The sequence below is a fragment of the Mercenaria mercenaria genome, chromosome 10, assembly GCF_021730395.1.
Source record: "Mercenaria mercenaria strain notata chromosome 10, MADL_Memer_1, whole genome shotgun sequence".
Lineage (NCBI taxonomy): Eukaryota > Metazoa > Mollusca > Bivalvia > Venerida > Veneridae > Mercenaria > Mercenaria mercenaria.
In genome coordinates this window covers 73,497,416-73,517,543 of record NC_069370.1, presented here as the reverse complement: position 1 = coordinate 73,517,543, position 20,128 = coordinate 73,497,416, and the positions used below count along the sequence as shown (strand labels likewise).

The window sequence follows — 20,128 nt, the reverse complement described above, 5'->3', positions numbered from 1 at the left end:
TTTATGCAATTTTTCATACACCTTTTTCAGTTTCAATAATGAAAGGTCGTATCTGCTACTTACGACCTATTTACTATATAATTAAAGTATCCAAAATCACATAATATGCAGTCTTAAAAGGTTGTAAGTGGCAGATACAACCTTTTTTTTCAGTAGGTATCTCTAAAACCTACTGAAAACTGGGTCGTAATTAACAGATTTGACCTTATATTATCAACAAAATATAATTTTTGATTAAATAAACAGGGTCACATAATCATGATTTTATGTTCAAGTTATGGGCTTTTCAATGCAGATTCCAAAAATATATAGGTCATGGAAGGTCATAAGTAACAGTTACAACATATATCTCTGTACGCCAAAATTCAGGCTCAGAGCACCAACTACCTTCTGCAAGCTAGCTGGTTGGCTTCCTCTCATGATGATCCAAGCAGAGCTTATATGCTGGCAGTAAGGGGCAAGTGACGCTAAGTCAATGACCTTAAACATACAGTCAAACAGGCCCTTCCATCTTGTTTTGACAAAGATATATTTAAAAATAACTGAAAATTTGAAATAAGGGTCAGTGAGGACAAAAAAGGTATCACAAAATGTGTAACAGCAACCTCTATTTTTTACACTCTCGACTCAAATGAGTTCATGAAAAGACAACTCTTGACTTTTAACACATTTTTATTTTTTCACTGACTTTTTGTGTGACAGTCTTATAAAATCTACTTCTATATCAACAGATTTCTCCTTATGGAACTTAAGGGTGTTTTTAATGTCAAATTTGAGTTGTGCAATGAATTCTATTTCCACATCCCACTCAGCAGCCTTTTTCATGATATGCTGAAAAACAGAAGTACAACAACAAATTAAGAACTCAAAACTAAATAGATATGAATATTATTTATCTTTGGTTCTCTGTGATAATACAGTGGTTGTGATTTCATACTTGTAATACTGGTAGTATGGGTACATGTAGTAAATGACTATAGTACAGGTAAATCTACAAATATTCAAACTTCTGGGTCTGATATGTACATATCACACTTTATGTCAAAAATGTGTGAAACTTCTGAAACATCAGATGCAGTGAAATTAAACCTGCACAAGTACCCTTATATGTAACTCGAATTCTCTTTATTTTAAATAAAACTGAAACATTAACAACTGGGGTTTTGTATCAACAGAAGATTCCTTATTTGAAAATGTTGATAGCATTTGGACTTTTGCTGCTCTTCACTGTAATGTAAAATTGGTCAAGCTTGCTTTAAAGCAGTTTACTAAAAGCTATCCTGTATCATTTTGAAATCAAAAAAACTTCGCTTGTACTTAAATGATGAGTTTGTCATGCAATGTACTTATTTCAGAATTCTATACTATGAAGAGGTTTATTGGAATCATAAACCACAACAAGGGGGCCATAATGGCCCTAAGTCACTCACCTGATCTTTGAAAATACACATGCCCCACTTGAACAAAATGAAGAGGACCCTATAGTGATGTTATCAACCAAGTGTGTGAAGATCCATCAAGCAAACCATCAGACAAAGTTGTTTACAGGTATTTTTAACTCTGGTGATCCCTAAAAGGGGGCTGAGTACTCCCATTTGTAAACAAGAGGGCCATAATGGCCCTATATCGCTCACCTGTTATCATTGCACTTAAGGACAAGAAGGTCAAAAAATCATAATCAAGATCAATCAAAAGAATTATGAGAAACATAGTTGAAATTTTCAAAGCTGCTATTGTGCAGACAATGTCAAAATAGCTAATTTTGGCCCTTTCAGGGGCCATAACTCTGGAACCCATTATGGGATCTGGCCAGTTAAAAAAAAGGAACCGAGATCTTATAGTGACACAAGTTTTGTGCAAGTTTGATTAAATTCAAATCATACATGAAGCTGCTATTGTGCAGACAAGGTCAAAATAGTTAATTTTGGTCCTTTCAGGGGCGATAACTCTGGAACACATTATAGGATCTGGCCGGTTCAAGAAAGGAACCGAGATCTTATGGTGACACAAGTTTTGTGCAAGTTTGATTAAATACAAATCATAAATGAAGCTGCTATAGTGCAGACAAGGTCAAAATAGCTAATTCTGGCCCTTTCAGGGGCCATCACTCTGGAATCCATAAAGGAATCTGGCCAGTTCAAGAAAGGAACCAAGATCTGATGGTGATACAAGTTGTGTGCAAGTTTGGTAAAAATCAAATCATAAATGAAGCTGCCGTTGTGCAGACAAGGTCAAAATAGCTAATTCTGGCCCTTTCAGGGGCCATAACTCTGGAACGTATAATGGAATCTGGCCAGTTCAAGAAAGGAACCAAGATCTTATGGTGATACAAGTTGTGTGGCAGTTTGGTAAAAATCAAATCATAAATAAAGCTGCTATTGTGCAGACAAGGTCAAAATAGCTAATTTTGGCCCTTTCATGGGCCATAACTCTGGAACCCATAAAGGGATCTGGCCAATTCAAGAAAGGAACCGTGATCTTATGGTGATACAAGTTGTGTGCACGTTTGGTTAAAATAAAATCATATATGAAACCACTATCGTGCAGACAAGAAATTGTTGACGCATGGACTGATGACGGACGAAGGGTGATCACAAAAGCTCACCTTGTCACTATGTGACAGGTGAGCTAAAAAATTGAGAAAAGACCTTATAATGATGTTACAGACCAAGTCTGATAAAATTCATCAAGCAGTTCATGAGAAGTTGTTAGAAAGTTTTTTTTTCTATTTTTAGCTCTAGTGGCTTCTAAAAGGGGCCATGTGCCCTAATTTGAATAAATTTGAGTGCAGGCCTTGAAGGGATACAATGTACTTCAAACCAAAGTTGGTGTAAGTCAGACAAAAAGCTTCAGAGAAGGAGATATTTCAGTTAAAATGTCAATGGAAGACGACCAAGTTCAGGTTCTAAAAAGTAAGTGTGATGACAGATACATCTGGAATTACCTCCCTTGTCAATGTTTTATGAAGGGAATACACAGTTTTATGTGTGAAATGCAACAAAATTTACCTCCCTTGCTGGTGTTTTGTAAAATGAATAAACAGCAGTAAATGATTGGTCCTACAGAGTTTAGCTCACTTATTGATGTTTTGTAAAGCAATTGAACGGCAGTAGATAATGGATCAAAACACCTTGTTGACATTTTGTAGTGTCAACAGTCAAGTATGACTGACTTGCCTTGTTGATGGTTTTTAAGTGAAGAAACAGTGATAAATCTTCAATAAATTATAATATATTACATCTCCTGTAGCTGTTTTGTGAAGTGACTAAATGGCTGTAAGTGATATACCCAGCAAGACATACCTTCCTTGTTGATATTTTGTGAAATGATATCAATAGCTGTAGACGAGTGATCAAGCATAGCTTACCGCCCTTGTTAAAACTTTGTGAGAGGAAATAACTGCTGTAGATAACAGATTCTACATAACAGACCTCACTTGTTGATGTTTTATGAAGTGAATAAAAAGTAGTTGAATATAAATCCAGCAGAACTTGACTCCTTTGTTAATGTTTTGCGCAGGGAATAAAAAAGCCGTTATAACAGATGTAACAAGGCTTACCTCCCTTACTGATGTTTTGTAAAGTGGATAGATCCTACAGGATTTACTCCCCACCTCCCTTACTGATGTTTTGTAAAGTGATACGCACTGGTAGAGGATAGATCCTACAGGATTTACTCCCCACCTCCCTTACTGATGTTTTGTAAAGTGGATAGATCCTACAGGATTTACTCCCCACCTCCCTTACTGATGTTTCGTAAAGTGATACGCACTGGTAGAGGATAGATCCTACAGGATTTACTCCCCACCTCCCTTACTGATGTTTTGTAAAGTGATACGCACTGGTAGAGGATAGATCCTACAGGATTTACTCCCCACCTCCCTTACTGATGTTTTGTAAAGTGATACGCACTGGTAGAGGATAGATCCTACAGGATTTACTCCCCACCTCCCTTACTGATGTTTTGTAAAGTGATACGCACTGGTAGAGGATAGATCCTACAGGATTTACTCCCCACCTCCCTTACTGATGTTTCTATGTCAGGTGACAGCTGTAGAATACAATTCAAGCATGACTCACCTCCCTTGTTGAAGTTTTGTGAAGAGAATAAACAGACGTAGAGGAGAGATCCAGTGCTGTCTTCAGAAAGATCATATCTATACCTGAAATATACCATAATCAAATACACCCAGGCCTGACTCAAATTACTATACATTAAAATTAACAAGAGCTGTCAGACGACAGCAACACTTGACTATTCAAAAGCTTTAGCACAATAAAAAGTTAAAATATATGTATTGGAAACATGTACACATAAAAAAGTACTATTAAGGGGTACAGAACTTTTCTTTACTATTATATAAAATGAGATAGCAGATTACACAAAATAAGTTCCTGGATCGAAAAAAGGAGCATAACTTAGTGAAAAGGCAAATCAGAGTTATGGGATCTGTGTCAAGTCAGTTCATCAGTCTGAATTAATTCCCACAAGTGGCTATTGAGATACCACCTTACATTAAAACTTGCTATGTCAAGAAAGGGAGTAACTTTGTAAACAAGAGGGTCATGATGGCCCTATATCGCTCACCTGTTATCATTGCACTTGAGGACAAGAAGGTCCTCAGAAAAAAAATCTAAGTCCAAAGGACAGGAACAACAAAGGGAAGAAATTTAACCAAAAAGAAAAAAAAATTCTTACAAGGTACAGATATGTCAAAATACACCTAAAAATTGGAGGTACCATCCATGTTGTACCACAGAAAAGTGGTCTCGGTTTTTCCCTACGGCCAATAATAAAAAAGTTACTAAAAATAAGCTATTTATAGTAACGTAAAAGGGAAGTAATTAAAAAATTTTCATTGTAAGTGAACAAAAGAAGGATCTGCCAAATAAATCTTTGACATAAATGAAATTTCAGATCAGTATCTTCATTAGTTACGGAGATATACCCATTTTAATTTGAAATAAAGGGAGGTAATTTGACATAAAATCAGTCCATAGTTATCTACCCTGATTGGCTCAGTCCAACTAATGACAATAATGAAATTTCAAATAAGTCCTATAAGTACTTACTGATATAAATCCATTTTGATTACAATCAGGGGAGGTAATCAGATATAAAATAACTCTAGAACCTACGATTGGATCTGATTTGTCATGGAATCCAAGATTTATTGTTGTTGAAGATATTTTGGAAGTTTGTATCAAATAAAACCATAAATGAAGTCTCTATATGGCTGCAAAAGCCAAAACAGCCATTTTTGGACCTTTAAGGGGCCATAACTCTGGAACCCATGATGGAATCAGGCCAGATCAAGAAAGGAACCAAGATCTTGTGGTGATACAAGTTGTGTGCAAGTCTGGTTAAAATCAAATCATAAATGAAACTGCTATTGTGCAGACAAGGTCAAAATAGCTAATTTTGGCCCATTTAGGGGCCATAACTCTGGAACCCATTACAGGATCTGGCCGGTTCAAGAAAGGAACCGAGATCTTATGGTGACACAAGTTTTGTGCAAGTTTGATTAAATTCAAATCATAAATGAAGCTGCTATTGTGCAGACAAGGTCAAAATAGCTAATTTTGGCCCTTTCAGGGGCCATAACTCTGGAACGCATAATGGAATCTGGCCAGTTCAAGGAAGGAACCAAGATCTTATAGTGATACAAGTTGTGTGCCAGTTTGGTAAAATTCAAATCATAAATAAAGCTGCTACTGTGCAGACAAGGTCAAAATAGCTAATTTTGGCCCTTTCAGGGGCCATAACTCTGGAACCCATAATGGAAAGGAACCGAGATCTTATGGTGATACAAGTTGTGTGCAAGTTTGGTTAAAATAAAATCATAAATGAAACCACTATCGTGCAGACAAGAAATTGTTGACGCACGGACGGACTGACGACGGACGAAGGGTGATCACAAAAGTTCACCTTGTCACTATGTGACAGGTGAGCTAAAAACAAAACAGAGTTATGGAACCTAACTCTGCATGTCAATTTATCACCTTGAACAATTGTGCAAAGTTTCAATACACTCCCGTAAGTGGTTACTGAGATATCTTCTTACATAGAAAAAACTGACTGTGATTCAATGCCAACCTAGAGCGCATGTATAAATTACAGACTCTGGTATATACCGGATTCAAGCAATTTGAAATGATACTCATTAATGTATATATTTTGTAACCATAGTAATACTAACCCTAACCTTCAGTCAGTATATTATACATATTATACACTAAATGCATGCAGACATGCAATAATTTGCGTATTTTTGATGTGCGCTCCAATTGAAAATCACTTCCGGACATGCACAGAAGACTTCAAAGCTCTGCAATGAGCAACATTGTAAAACAATAGGGTCATGATGGGTCATGATGACCCTATATCGCTCATCTGTTAAACTTGGCCTTGAAATCATCAAGATAAACATTCTGACCTAGTTTCATGAAGATAGGGTCATAAATATGGCCTCTACAGTGTTTTTACAGCGTTCTAGTTTTTAACCCCACATGACCAGTTTCCAACTTGGCCTAGGAATCATCAAGGTAAACATTCTTACGAAGTTTCATGAAGATTGGGTCATAAATATAGAGTGTTAACAAGCTTTTCCTTGGATTTGAGCGGGTGACCTAGTTTTTGACCCAATATGACCCAGTTTTGAATTTGGCCTAGGAATCATCAAGATAAACATTCTGACCAAGTTTCATGAAGATAGAGTCAGTAATGTGGCCTCAATAGTGTTAACAAGCTTTTCCTTTGATTTGACAGTATGACCTAGTTTTTGACCCCATATGACCCAGTGTTGAATTTGGCATAGGAATCCTCAAGATAAACATTCTGACCAAGTTTCAAGAAGATACAGTCATAAATGTGGCCTCTAGGGCATTAAAAAGCTCTTCCTTTGATTTGACCTAGTGGCCTAGTTTTTGACCCCACATGACTCAGTTTCAAACTTGGCCTCGAGATCATAAAGATAAACATTCTGTGCAAGTTTGTAGCAAATCAAAGCATAAATGAAACCTCTACCGTAGATACCCATGTATAATGCGCACCCGTGTATAATGCGCATCCCCGATTTTGGCCCGAAATCCTGGAAATAAAAAACATTTTTGGTCAATTTTGAGGTGGATGGAAAACGAAAGTAGAGTTTACATCGACACCGGTAATAAATTTTATCTCCGCGGTGGAGAGCAGTATCGGTCTCACGGTACTATCGATTTTTGTTTTCTCGAAAATAATAAACCAATAAATATTGTTTATTTGTTGTTTTACCTTTTAATTAACTATTTTGAATAAATAAACAGCAGCTGATTCAATATTTCGAATGTATTTTCAATGACATGTTCTCATTCAAACCAATAACAAAAGGTGTGATAGTCTTTTGTCACAAACAATACGATAATGTACCGGCAATTACGTTTAACTCGATGTCAATATTTGTTAAATTCTGTAAATTCTTAATTATAATCTAATGTTTAAAAATTAGTCACTATTGGAATAAGATGTTTTAGATAATACCTTTTTAAAGATCTAATGAAACTAGTTTTGGTTGAGAAAGTTAACCGAGCCAGTTTCCGTAACGCAATCTGTTTTGGAAAGCAACAAGTTTGCCCTTAATATATGGACACACACTAAAAATCAAGATGAGATCATTGATCAGGTACCTAATTGTTAAGGTCAACCATGAAGATCTGCTTGGCTCTTCATGCAGGTACTAAAGTCTAATTACTATTCTATTATTGATCCAATGATAGTCTTTTGAAGCTCCAGGGCCATAACTCTGTGAACTATGACTCAATCTCAAGGCAATATCAATACATTGATCAATTTCTGATCATTAAAATATGCTCTATATGGTCAAGATAATATTTGCTCTATAGTTACCGATGCCAACGCCAAAAAATAATTCTGACCCTTCAATGAAATGAAATGATGGCTCTAGACAGTAAGATTCTTTTTTATTATTGACTATGACTAGTTTTTGAGCCTGACCCAGTTTAACTTACCTAGATACAAGTAAAATTCGACAATTTTCATGAAGATCCATTGAAAATATGGTCTCTAGAGAGGTAAAAGTTTTATAATTTTAGACTACTGACCTAGTTTTTGACCGCAGTTGACCCATTTCAAATCTGACCTAGATATCATCAAGATGAACATCAGACCAATTTTCATACAGACCATGAAAATATGGCCTTAGAGAGGTCACAAGGTTTTTTATTATTTGACCTACTGACCTAGTTTTTGAAGGCACGTGACCCACTTTCAACTTGACCTAGATATCATCAGATGAACATCAGACTAATTTCATACAGATTCCATAAAAAATATGGCCTCTAGAGAGGTCACAAGGTTTTTCTATTATTTGACCTACTGACCTAGTTTTTGACCGCACATGACCCACTTTCGAACTTGACCTAGATATCATCAAGGTGAACATTCTGACCAATTTTCATGAAGATCTTGTGAAATATATGGCCTCTAGAGAGGTCACAAGGTTTTTCTATTTTTAGACCTACTGACCTAGTTTTTGATGGCACGTGACCCAGTTTCAAAACTGACCTAGATATCATCAAGGTGAACATTCTGACCAAGTTTCATGAAGATCTTGTGAAATATATGGCCTCTAGAGAGGTCACAAGGTTTTTCTATTTTTAGACCTACTGACCTAGTTTTTGATGGCACGTGACCCAGTTTCGAATTGAGATAGATATCATCAAGATGAACATTCTGACCAACTTTCATAAAGATCCCATGAAAAATGTGACCTCTAGAGTGGTCACAAGCAAAAGTTTACGGACGCACGGACGACGGACACCGCGCGATCACAAAAGTTCACCTTGTCACTTTGTGACAGGTGAGCTAAAAACAAAAACTGTCAGATTATTCCGAAATCCCAGATCAGATAACATTAAATACCAAATTTACCTACCTAGACACTGTCAACTGCAGGGGGTAGTTTTCGTGGGGCGCATTTTTCAGTCCCACTAAATTACAATTGCACGGTGAGACTCCTACACTAGTTCTTTCCAAAACACAGATGCAAGAGAGACTCAAAATGAACTTGAACTTTCTGAGCTTAAATAAGTTTGTTTATACTGATGTAAATTTCTGAACTATACTAAACAATACCTGCGTTATGTTTGGTTCCAAATGGTGGATTCATGATCACAGTATCAATGTTGCCTTTCAACCTTTCTGTGACCTCTGACCCCAGTGCTGCTACATCATGTTGCTCAGCCTCAATATTTTCCATCTCGAACTCCTCTATATTTTGTTGACAGATAGCTAGAGCATCTTCGTCAATGTCTATGGCAGTCACCTTTCTAGAAAAAATATATTGTATAAAACAACTGAAATAGTATACATATAACCATGAAACATTGGCTAACTAAACATACTTCTGCATCCCCTATATCTTTTTGTGACCATATACACCAGGGCTGATACAGGATTTTGCTTAAAGGGGAAGTGTCAGTGAGGAACACTTTCCAGAAAATTTCAAGCAGACACATTGAAATAATAAACTCTAGATAATGTCTACGCAAAAGTACTTGGGCACTCAGCTGTCTCATTAAGTTTTGAATTTCACATAAATTACACATACTAAAACACATGTTACACAGTCATTAAGGGAAGAGAGCCTAAAACTCCTAAAACATTACTCACATCTTTATTTAAGCTCACAATAATTATATGTTAGATGACTTTAGAGGAGATGTGTACTGTGTCCATGGCATTTGACTAAATACTAGTAGTCAACTTTTCATGTGTAAGTTTGTTTCATAGTATAAACAATGTCATAATGTCAGGTCCATTTATTACTTCCTATTGTTCATTTGTTTGATTTTTGTTTAACAACATATTCAGCAGCATTTCAGTTGTGTAATGGCCGTGGTATAAACTGTCAACCTTTAACCTGCTGGCAGCAAGTGATTTTGCCTTTCGACCAGTGCAGATCAAGATCAGCCTGCATATCAGTGTAAGCTGATCATGGTCTGCTCTGTTCGCTATTCAGTCAGTAAATTTTCAGTCAACAATCCTTTGAAAAATAAGTGGTATTGCCCAAATTGTATGATGGACCAGTCCATTTTAAAAGATTCCCAAAGCCAGTCTGATGTTTCTTCACATGAAATACTTCAACAACCCAACTGAGGTTTCAGACCCACAGCAGTGAGTGGCAAGCAATACAATGACTGTAACCACTTGGTTAGGGAGGCCCCTTATCATTTCATAGCCTTGACCTCTACCTACTGACCTAACCAGACATGCTCACTGTGCATTTATCATACTTAATTGCATCATACAATGTCATGTATCCCATAGATAATTTTGTTAATTTTTAATAATAAAGTATTGTACAATTATCATTTCATACTCACTTGGCACCTAGCATCACAGCCCCTATACTTAACACACCACAACCACAGCCCAGATCCAGGATGTTTTTACTTTCAATGTCATCATAGCGTGTGTGTATTGTGTGAAGCATACATGCTGGAATTTAATCAATTCTTTTTTATATACACTGCATATAAAATGTATCATATATTTAAAGATTTTCGAAGAGGAATTATATTTGTTGGTTTTTACTTCTTCAGTATTTGTACACAAAAAGGGAGAAACCCCCCACCCCCACCCCCGAGTTAGTTTCCTTCCCCCACCCAACACCCACAATTAAGTTTTTTCCTTTAAGTTTTTTGTACACAAAAATGAAGTAAACAAAAACAACTGTTTAGTTTTCTTTCCCCTGGTAACTTCTTCCTTGTTTTTGTACACAAAAAAGAGAAACAAACTAGAGCTGCTTTTGAGAAAAGCGCATGTCTCCCACAACTGCCTAATCATCTAGATTGGCATTTCTTCTCAATAATGTATCTGAGTCAACCATGCACCAAGACCTTTATCACTGGCATCAGTACTTTCAGTTCAAGGGCCATAATTACCTGCTAGTCAAATCGTTGAGTTACCTGCTAGTCAAATCATTGAGTTACCTGCTAGTCAAATCATTGAGTTACCAGCAATTCAAATCATTGAGTTACCAGTAATTCAAATCATTGAGTTACCAGCAATTCAAATTATTGTGTTACCAGCTAGTCAAATCATTGAGTTACCTGCTAGTTAAATCATTATATATTACCTGCTATATGTGGTGTAGTTGGATATTGTTCAAGCTTTATTTTTGGGTTCGCAAACACATCAACATCATCAAGGTAAGATTCCAGTTCCTTCAGTTTTAGAGCTTTTGCCATATTTTCTAGAAAATAAAAATATTTTTGATTTACAATATGTCATATAGGTACATATATATGCATTATAAAATGAATAATTATCAGAGATTGTTTCGGTACTTACTCCTGATTAAAATTGTAAAACTGATATTGGCAATCAAATACAACCTAAGCATTGCTCAGTTTCAAGATTTACTCTAAAGCAACCAATCAGATATTTCAGTTTCAAGACTAGTCTCCAATCTCATCTTTACAATTTTGGACCATAGTAAATGGTCTGATGAGGAGCAGTTTTCAGTGGTCTAGTGGTTGTGTGTGTCCAACAAAACTTCAGGTCAAAAGCTTGAAACCTTCAACTAAGATCACTAAAATTCTTTTAGAGAGTGGATTACAAAACAGGTTAGGTGTTACAATCTCCAGCCCTCGCTTCTTCACCTAAAATGATTATGACACATTCAGATAAGTTTGTTTGTTTTGGGTTTAACGCCATTTTTCAATAGTATTTCAGTTATGTAACTGCGGGCAGTTAACCTAACCAGTGTTCCTGGATTCTGTACCAGTACAAACCTGTTCTTCGCAAGTAACTGCCAACTTCCCCACATGAATCAGAGGTGGGGGACGAATGATTTCAGACACAATGTATTTTATCAAATCGTCACGGAGAATATACGCCTCGCCCAGGGCTCGAACTCACGACCCCGAGATCCGTAGATCTGCGCTCTCCTTATTGAGCTAAGCGTGCGGGCTCACATTCAGATAAAAATCCTGTGTATGAGTGCTTTACATCTAGCATGCTGACGTACCAGGGAGGCTTCTGAACTGGAGCATCTTCTGTATCTTTCACTATTCTCTAACTAAAATCACAATAGCTTTCTACAGGAGTTGCCCACAAAAGCAACTACAGAATTTTCAATTCATAATGCTCATTAGATTCATTCAGAATGATATGTACTTCTTTCACAGTTTTATTCTACAAACAGATCCAGAATTTATATAAACAATGTCAAAATTATTACATTTTTCAATCATAAAAAACTACAATTTTTATCAAGGAGATAAATCAGGGTATAGCAGGTAGGGTGAAAATAACTGCATTTCCATATATAAGATTGCGATTAGGGCAGTATCCTGGGTCCCCTGTTATTTTTATGCTATGTAAATGATATGTCAATCAGTATAATGATTCATGAGTGTAAATTACTATGACATGCTGATGATAGTGCTATCATTTTTTCGCATAGAAATCCAAGTAAAATTAGTAAAAAACTCGGCAAAAAGTGGCTTATTGATAATAAATTCTTTCTACATTTGGGGAAAACGGAATGTTTTCTCTAAATGGGAGTAAGAGAAAGTTAAAAGAAGTAGAGGAATTCTTAGAATATCAAGTGTAGTAATAGTATAATTAAGTCACATAAAAAGGCTAAAGAGTCTTAAAATTTATGGAATGTCCAGATATTTACTTGAACATCTGTAAGAACATGGGAATCCAAGTGTAACAGGCTGAAGAGTGTTTGAATCCCTAACTAGGGATGTGACTCACACACAAAAAAAACTACTGAAGATTTACAACATTATCTAATGACTATGTATGCTGAATATTTAAAAAGAAAAAGAAAACAATCAAGTATATTAATCCATATTTCACAAAACAAACAAAAGGGCCATGAAGGCCCTGTATCGCTCACCTGACCTACTGATCTAAAGATCATCAAGATCAACATTCTGATCAAGTTTCATTAAGATATGGTCATAAATGTAGCATCTAAAGTGTTAACTAGCTTTTCCTTTGGTTTGACCTGGTGACCTAGTTTTTGACCCCACATGATCCAGATTCAAACTGACCTCATGGTCATCAAGATTAAGATCCTGATTAAGTTTCATGAAGATACAGTCATAAATGTGGCCTCTAGAGTGTTAACAAGCTTTTCCTTTGATTTGACCTAGTGACCTAGTTTTTGACCCCACCTGATCCAGATTTGAACTTGACCTATAGATCATCAAGGTTAACATTCTGACCAAGTTTCATTAAGATATGGTCATAAATGTGGCCACTACAGTGTTAACAAGCTTTTCCTTTGATTTGGCCTGGTGACCTAGTTTTTTACCCATGATGACCCAATATCGAACTTGTCCAAGATTTTATTGAGGGTAACATTCTGACCAAGTTTCATTAAGATTGGGTCAAAATTGTGGCCTCTAGAGTGTTAACAAGCTTTTCCTTTGATTTGACCTGGTGACCTAGTTTTTGACCCCAGATGACCCAATATCAAACTCAGCCAATACTTTATTGAGGGTAACATTCTGACCAAGTTTCATTAAGATTGGACCAAAATTGTGACCTCTAGAGTGTTAAGAAGCTTTTCCTTTGATCTGATCTGGTGACCTAGTTTTTGATCCCAGATGACCTAATATCGAACTCGTCCAAGATTTTATTGAGGGTAACATTCTGACCAAATTTCATTAAGATTGGGCCAAAATTGTGGCCTCTAGAGTGTTAATAAGCTTTTCCTTTGATTTGATCTGGTGACCTAGTTTTTGACCCCAGATGACCTGATATCGAACTCATCCAAGACTTTATTGAGGGTAACATTCTGACCAAGTTTCATTAAGATTTGGCTAAAATTGTGACCTCTAGAGTTAACAAGCTTTTCCTTTGATTTGACCTGGTGACCTAGTTTTTGACCCCCGATGACCCAATATCGAACTTGTCCAGCATTTTATTGAGGGTAACATTCTGACCAAGTTTCATTAAGATAAGGTTATAATTGTAACCTCTAGAGTGTTAACAGTCAAATTGTTGACAACAGACCGATGGATGGACGGATGACGACGGACACAGGGCGATTACAAAAGCTCACCTTGAGCACTTCGTGCTCAGGTGAGCTAAAAAGAGAAAAAAGATACAAGTGGGTAAAACACCCCCTAAAGCAGTGCCTAAGCTTCTCTGCAAGACAACATGAAGCTGACAATATCTAGGCACTTTTCCCGCCTAATTATCATGGAAGAAGCACAGATGTAAAGTCATTGGTCATAACACTTAGCAACTGAACATAACAAGTGTTCGGCAATGTCCGTAAAAGAAATGATCATTGAGTAATTTTGTAACAACAAGAGCTGTCTCCATAGGATGACATATGCCCCCGATGGCACTTTGAATGAGTAGTTATGGCCGATGTTAGAGTTTAGGACCTTTGACCTATGGAGCTGGGTCTTGCGCGCGACACGTCGTCTTACTGTGCCACACATTCATGCGTAGTTATTTTAAAATCCATGCATGAATGACAAAGATATGGACCGGACACGCCCATCAATGCACTATCATAAAAAATGACCTTTAACGTCTAAGTGTGACCTTGACCTTTGAGCTACAGACCTGGGTCTTGCGCGCGACACGTCGTCTTACTGTGGTACACATTCATGCCAAGTTATTTGAAAATCCATCCATCGATGACAAAGATATGGACCGGACACGCCCATCAATGCACTATCCTTTAATGTCTAAGTGTGACCTTGACCTTTGAGCTACGAACCTGGGTCTTGCGCGCGACACGTCTTCTTACTGTGGTACACATTCATGCCAAGTTATTTGAAAATCCATCCATCGATGACAAAGATATGGACCGGACACGCCCATCAATGCACTATCCTTTAATGTCTAAGTGTGACCTTGACCTTTGAACTACGGACCTGGGTCTTGCGCGCGACACGTCGTCTTACTGTGGTACACATTCATGCCAAGTTATTTGAAAATCCATCCATCGATGACAAAGATATGGACCGGACACGAAAATTGCGGACAGACTGACAGACTGACAGACCGACAGACCGACAGACAGACGGTTCAAAAACTATATGCCTCCCTTCGGGGGCATAAAAAAGGGATATCATTGGATGTTGCAAGTCAATGAAATTAAATGTACTAAGAATAATTGAATGTGCAGGAGACTTGATTTACAAGTCTCAAGATATAAATAGATTAACTATGCAGCAGTGATCTATTAATGATGGCTACAAATGTAGGCAAGGGTAGGTAGAAGGGTAGGTTTGATGGCCTTTTACACTAGACAATAATAAGAGATTAATAAACGGCTTGGTTGTGCCTTCTTGCCATTATAGCTAGAAGGAACACACCAGTCGTTTATTGACCTTTTTCATTTTATATACCTTCGCTTCATATTTATTTTGGTGTTTTCATTTTACATATTTTCCACAAATTAATAAGCATCAAATGTACAGTAATGCTTTTTTCTTCAACAATGCCATCATTATTTGATAATCGACCTGAAAATGATTCAATACTCTTTCACCTACCATAATGACGTTACTTCTTGTCAACGTCAGATTTTGTTGACATTCCAGTTACCTGGGGCCATTATGTTTATGTGCATGAGGCACACTGCGCCATTACGGGTCTGTCAATGGCGGCTGTAATTAGAGGTTATTATACAGGGCTGGTTTGCCTTAAGGCGATATTGACATACTAGGCGAGGTATTGGCTCAAGGGCTTTAGCCTAAGGGCCAATTCTGGTCTAGTATGCCAATATTGCCTTAAGGCACACCAGCCGTGTTTTATAACCTTTTTATTGCATATGTTCCACTGTACTGTTAAAGCAAAAATAGATTAAAATAATTTAATGTTGCAAAGCATCATTGAATGTTCATATAATGCGCCGGAATGTCAACGTTGTCTGATGACGATGACATCGTTTCCTTTCAAACATTTGTTATAAATTCATGCATTCTAAGGCAGTAGTTTCTTGTGTCAACCTTATTCAACCATGCTAGAAGAGGATGCTAGTGAAATATTATGTTAATATAACATGCATTCTTTTGTAAAATAAATATATGGTTGTATATACTTGACAGCCTGTCAGTGGAAGTATAAAATCTGGATGTTTTGTGCAGCAGGAGGTGTGTCTGATCAGGGGTTCCATTTGACCCAGGACCCTGGGTCCGGACCCGGGAGATTTTCAAAAGACGCTCAAAGGATCTGGCATGATACTTGCCTATGTGTCACTCAGGACCCGGGGCATTTTTCTTTGATAATCCTTTCTCTTATCATTCATTTTACTACAATAAACTGTCTCGTGTATTCTAAATAAACACTCACGGTTGCTGAAAGGACACTAAATTAATGATATGTGTGACGTAAGTAGTAGGGTATGGAAGGCAGAGTTAAACCACCATTAATCTGTGTAATAAACTACATCCATTATTGAAAGGAGGGGAACCAATTTGCAACAATTTTATTTGATTAGGCAGTCAATTGGCGATAATTAGATTACTGAATAAAAAATTGGATAATTATAATCATTATATTGTGTGCTTGATATGATTTTATGAGCAGTCGGCTGTTGCGATATAGCACTTTTTTGTTGTTACCGAGTCTTAGTTTGGGGGGAAAATGCTTTAAATAAGTAGAAATTGTAAGTTTTGAATTGCTATGATGAAAGAAATATATTAAAAACAAGTATTTTATCAAGAATTAAAGTATTAACTTTAGTTTTCCATATTTGTCACCTGTTTTCGCGACCGTGATTTTCGGGCATATCTGTCCTTTCTAACAAGATTTTCTAGTGCAATCTTAATAATTAGTCAATAAAAAGTCTGCATTTAAGAAAAATATGACAACTGTTGCAAAAGCAGTTGTATAACCAGCTGCGTATTACTTTATATATGAAAATTTAGTCCATAATAATGACATGTTGGGACAGGACTCCTGTATTTTGGAAAAGGACTCTTCAAAATTTGGACCCAAGGGTCCTGGGACTCTTGGCTTTTCAGGTCTAGTGGAACCCCTGCTGATATCGATATCAGACACACAAGCTCACATGAACACTAATATCAGCCTCACGCTGCTTATATATGTTTAAGTTCAGTGCAAATTTGTTCCTATATATATTTACTTAGTATATTTTAATAATATTTAGCGCCCGTTATAAAGTGTTTGTACAGTGCTCGTTATAAAATTATTAAAAAGGTCCCAGAAAAGTAACAAATTAGCTATATAGCTAAATGTAGTCTAAATAATGAGACCTCGGGTAGACCGATTTTACATTTTGATATTTTACGTTGTCTACCTAGAGGTCTCAACCAGAAACAATCAAAACTGTGGTGGAAACTGTGGTCGATTGAAATTACGATTCATCAGTAGTCACGATTTGTCTTTAGCCCTAACTGCTTACCTGTTGTTTTAAATCATAAATAGAAAATAAAAAAAGTAGAAGTAGCTATAAAACTGATAGCTAAAAATATTCAGCTCAGAGATGTTTATATGCCGTTATGGATCTCTGCGCTGAAACGAATCCCGTACTGAAACCTAACCAGGAATCGTGCCAGAAGTCTGTCACGCTATAATTTCATCAAATGAAATGCAATGAACTCACCTTTTATTTTAAAATGTTTCTAATTAATTTTTCTTTTGATCTGGTATAAAATAATCCATGCAACTTAGTTTGAACACAAGTTATACATACAAGTTTCAAATTGGTACCCCTGTCTGCAATATTGTGTCCGCCATTGCAGTTGTCACCTGATCAGGGTACTCTTCGTTTGAAAACCAATAATCGGTATAGAATTATTATTTTTTGACCTTTTCTGAGAACTTAAACTTTCTAGGATATGTTTTTTATGAATTTTTATCGAAATTGATTATGTTTATGATTTAAATAAATGCATTAATAAGTGAAATTTTGATCTTGATTTTCAAAAATAACTACGTGCTCTGAACTGTTGCATGACGTCATCCGTTTCTCACAAGAGAAGTGTGTGAGATGTTGCGGTTTGATACTGGTTAGTTAACCAAATGGGGTTTCGCCATAACTTAATGGACGCGACCATCAGAAAATAAAAATAGCGTCAGTTAAGTTATGGTGGCCAGAACTATAAAACTGAAAGCAATAATGCAAAATATGTCAAAATCAAATAGAAAATGGTCATAATCATGTTCAAATGGTTTATAAGATAAAAGACAATAACAAAGAACCATGATCTTTGCGGTCACATTTTCATTAAATGCAGCAGTATTTTGCAATAAATTATTTGTGAATGTTTCACTTGTGAGAATCATCATAGCATAAGACAAATTGTATGTATGTATGTATGTATACTGCTTGACGCCCCTTTCGGGTATAACTAGCAGGTGCGCGTCTGTGCCAGAATAAAGTTAAAAGAATGACAGTAAGATGTCAAAAGGAAGATAGTGCAAGATAAAACTGTATTAACAAGAGTAAAATCAGGATAAAACAGGGTGTAGTCACTTAATAGTAGTGGGATGCGTTAACAGCATGTCTGAAATGTTCGGGATCAGGCTGATTAACGATCAGGGGTGGCAGCTGATTCCATAGGGTAACGGTGTATGGAAAGAAAGAGAACTTAAAAACATTAATGTTTGTATGGATCTGCCTAAGGGAGTGTTTGTGCATATGACGTGTTCGTCTCAATGGCTGTACTAGATACGGAGGGACTGGAATAGCTACGTAACCATGAACGATTTTGTAAAACATGAAAAGTCTAGCAATTGTCCGTCTGTCCTCGAGTGTCTACCAACTGAGATCATTTAACATGTTTGTTACACTATCATAATATGAATATTGACCCTTTACCCACCTGGCAGCTCTTCTTTGCACCATTTCTATTTTATGTATGTTTCTTTGTGTGTGTGGTGACCATACCGTAGAGGCATACTCTAGTTGTGGCCTAACTAGAGTCTTGTAGGAGGTTTCTTTTATATTTTGGTTTTTGACCGGGAGGTTTCTGCGTAGAAAACCCAGTGATTTGTTTGCATTGTTTGTGATTCTATCTACATGTGTGTTCCAGGAGAGATCATTTGCTATATCTACCCCTAGATACTTTGCACTGGAGACCACTTCCAGGATTTGACCGTGTAAAATGTAGTTATGTGTAAATTTCTTTCTGTTTTTTGTTATGTTCATGACCTGACATTTGCTGGGATTGAACTCCATCTCCCAGACGTGCTCCCAAGTTTCTAGTTTCTGGAGGTCCTGCTGTAGTGTGACGCAGTCTTGTTCTTTAGAGATTGTGAGGTAAACTGCCGTGTCATCTGCAAATAACCTAACTTGTGATTGTAAGGACTGAGGTAGATCATTTATGTAAAATAGGAATAAGAGCGGGCCAAGGACTGAGCCTTGAGGGACACCTGATGTGACAGGTACTTCATCGGATTTCATTCCGTCCACGAGTACTGACTGCGTTCTGCCAATCAGGAAGGACCTTATCCATGTGATAACCTTGTAGTTTATAAAGTAACTTTAGGTGACTGACCTTGTCAAATGCTTTACTGAAATCAAGTAAAATGAGATCTGTTTGTTTACCTCGACTTAAATTTTGTGCTAGGTCATCAATTAGTTGTATTAATTGTGTTTCACATGACCTTTTTTCTCTGAATCCATGTTGCAGATCATACAAGATGTCATTCTTGTTAAAGTGGATTTAGTACAGTAATGACTTTTCACAAAATTCGCAACATGTATCTGATCATTTCAAATCAAACAAAATGAAAAATAATATGATATATAAATGTATGAAGACAATAAACAAATGAACTGGTCTTACAAAATGCGTGTGTACAAATGGCGTTCTTGAATAAAGGGCGTTAAGTCTGCAATGGTAACTAATGGCGTAAATCATAAAAGGGCGATAATTATGTACAATCATTGAAGCGAGGGAAAAAAAGCACGTGTACGAATACAAGCAAGAAGGGACATGGATGATAAGGGAAATATTGGTAAAAGAATGTGTATACTAAGCCTAAAGTTTAAGCAAGTAATATCTATTTTCTTCTTAGGTGATTGCTTTCTGTAACCTGAAGTTAGTAACTAGATTAGTGGAATTATGATATTCGGACGATTGTATTTCGGATGGAATATTCACCAAGTTAT

The 20,128-nt window shown here is 36.6% G+C and overlaps 2 protein-coding genes across 3 annotated transcripts in view; one reads left to right on the top strand and one right to left on the bottom strand.

Annotated features, from left to right (window-relative positions):
* Window positions 1-654: 654 nt before the first annotated feature.
* LOC123561295 (rRNA N6-adenosine-methyltransferase METTL5-like) lies at window positions 655-19,914 on the bottom strand. The gene is made up of 6 exons (XM_045353563.2): window positions 19,803-19,914; window positions 11,138-11,254; window positions 10,383-10,497; window positions 9,133-9,326; window positions 4,080-4,162; window positions 655-831 (listed from the first exon to the last, which is right to left on the bottom strand). The coding sequence occupies exons 2-6, from the start codon at window positions 11,247-11,249 to the stop codon at window positions 673-675; spliced, it is 663 nt and encodes a 220-aa protein (XP_045209498.2). The 5' UTR covers window positions 11,250-11,254; window positions 19,803-19,914; the 3' UTR covers window positions 655-672.
* The window catches only part of LOC123561294 (bifunctional purine biosynthesis protein ATIC-like), a 53,583-nt gene continuing 53,305 nt past the window's right edge, over window positions 19,851-20,128 (top strand). For both annotated transcript variants that reach the window (XM_045353562.2, XM_053553366.1), the window contains exon 1: window positions 19,851-19,974. In XM_045353562.2, coding sequence (XP_045209497.2) covers window positions 19,953-19,974 — 22 coding nt within the window. In that variant the 5' untranslated portion in view covers window positions 19,851-19,952. The remainder of the gene's footprint in view (window positions 19,975-20,128) is intronic.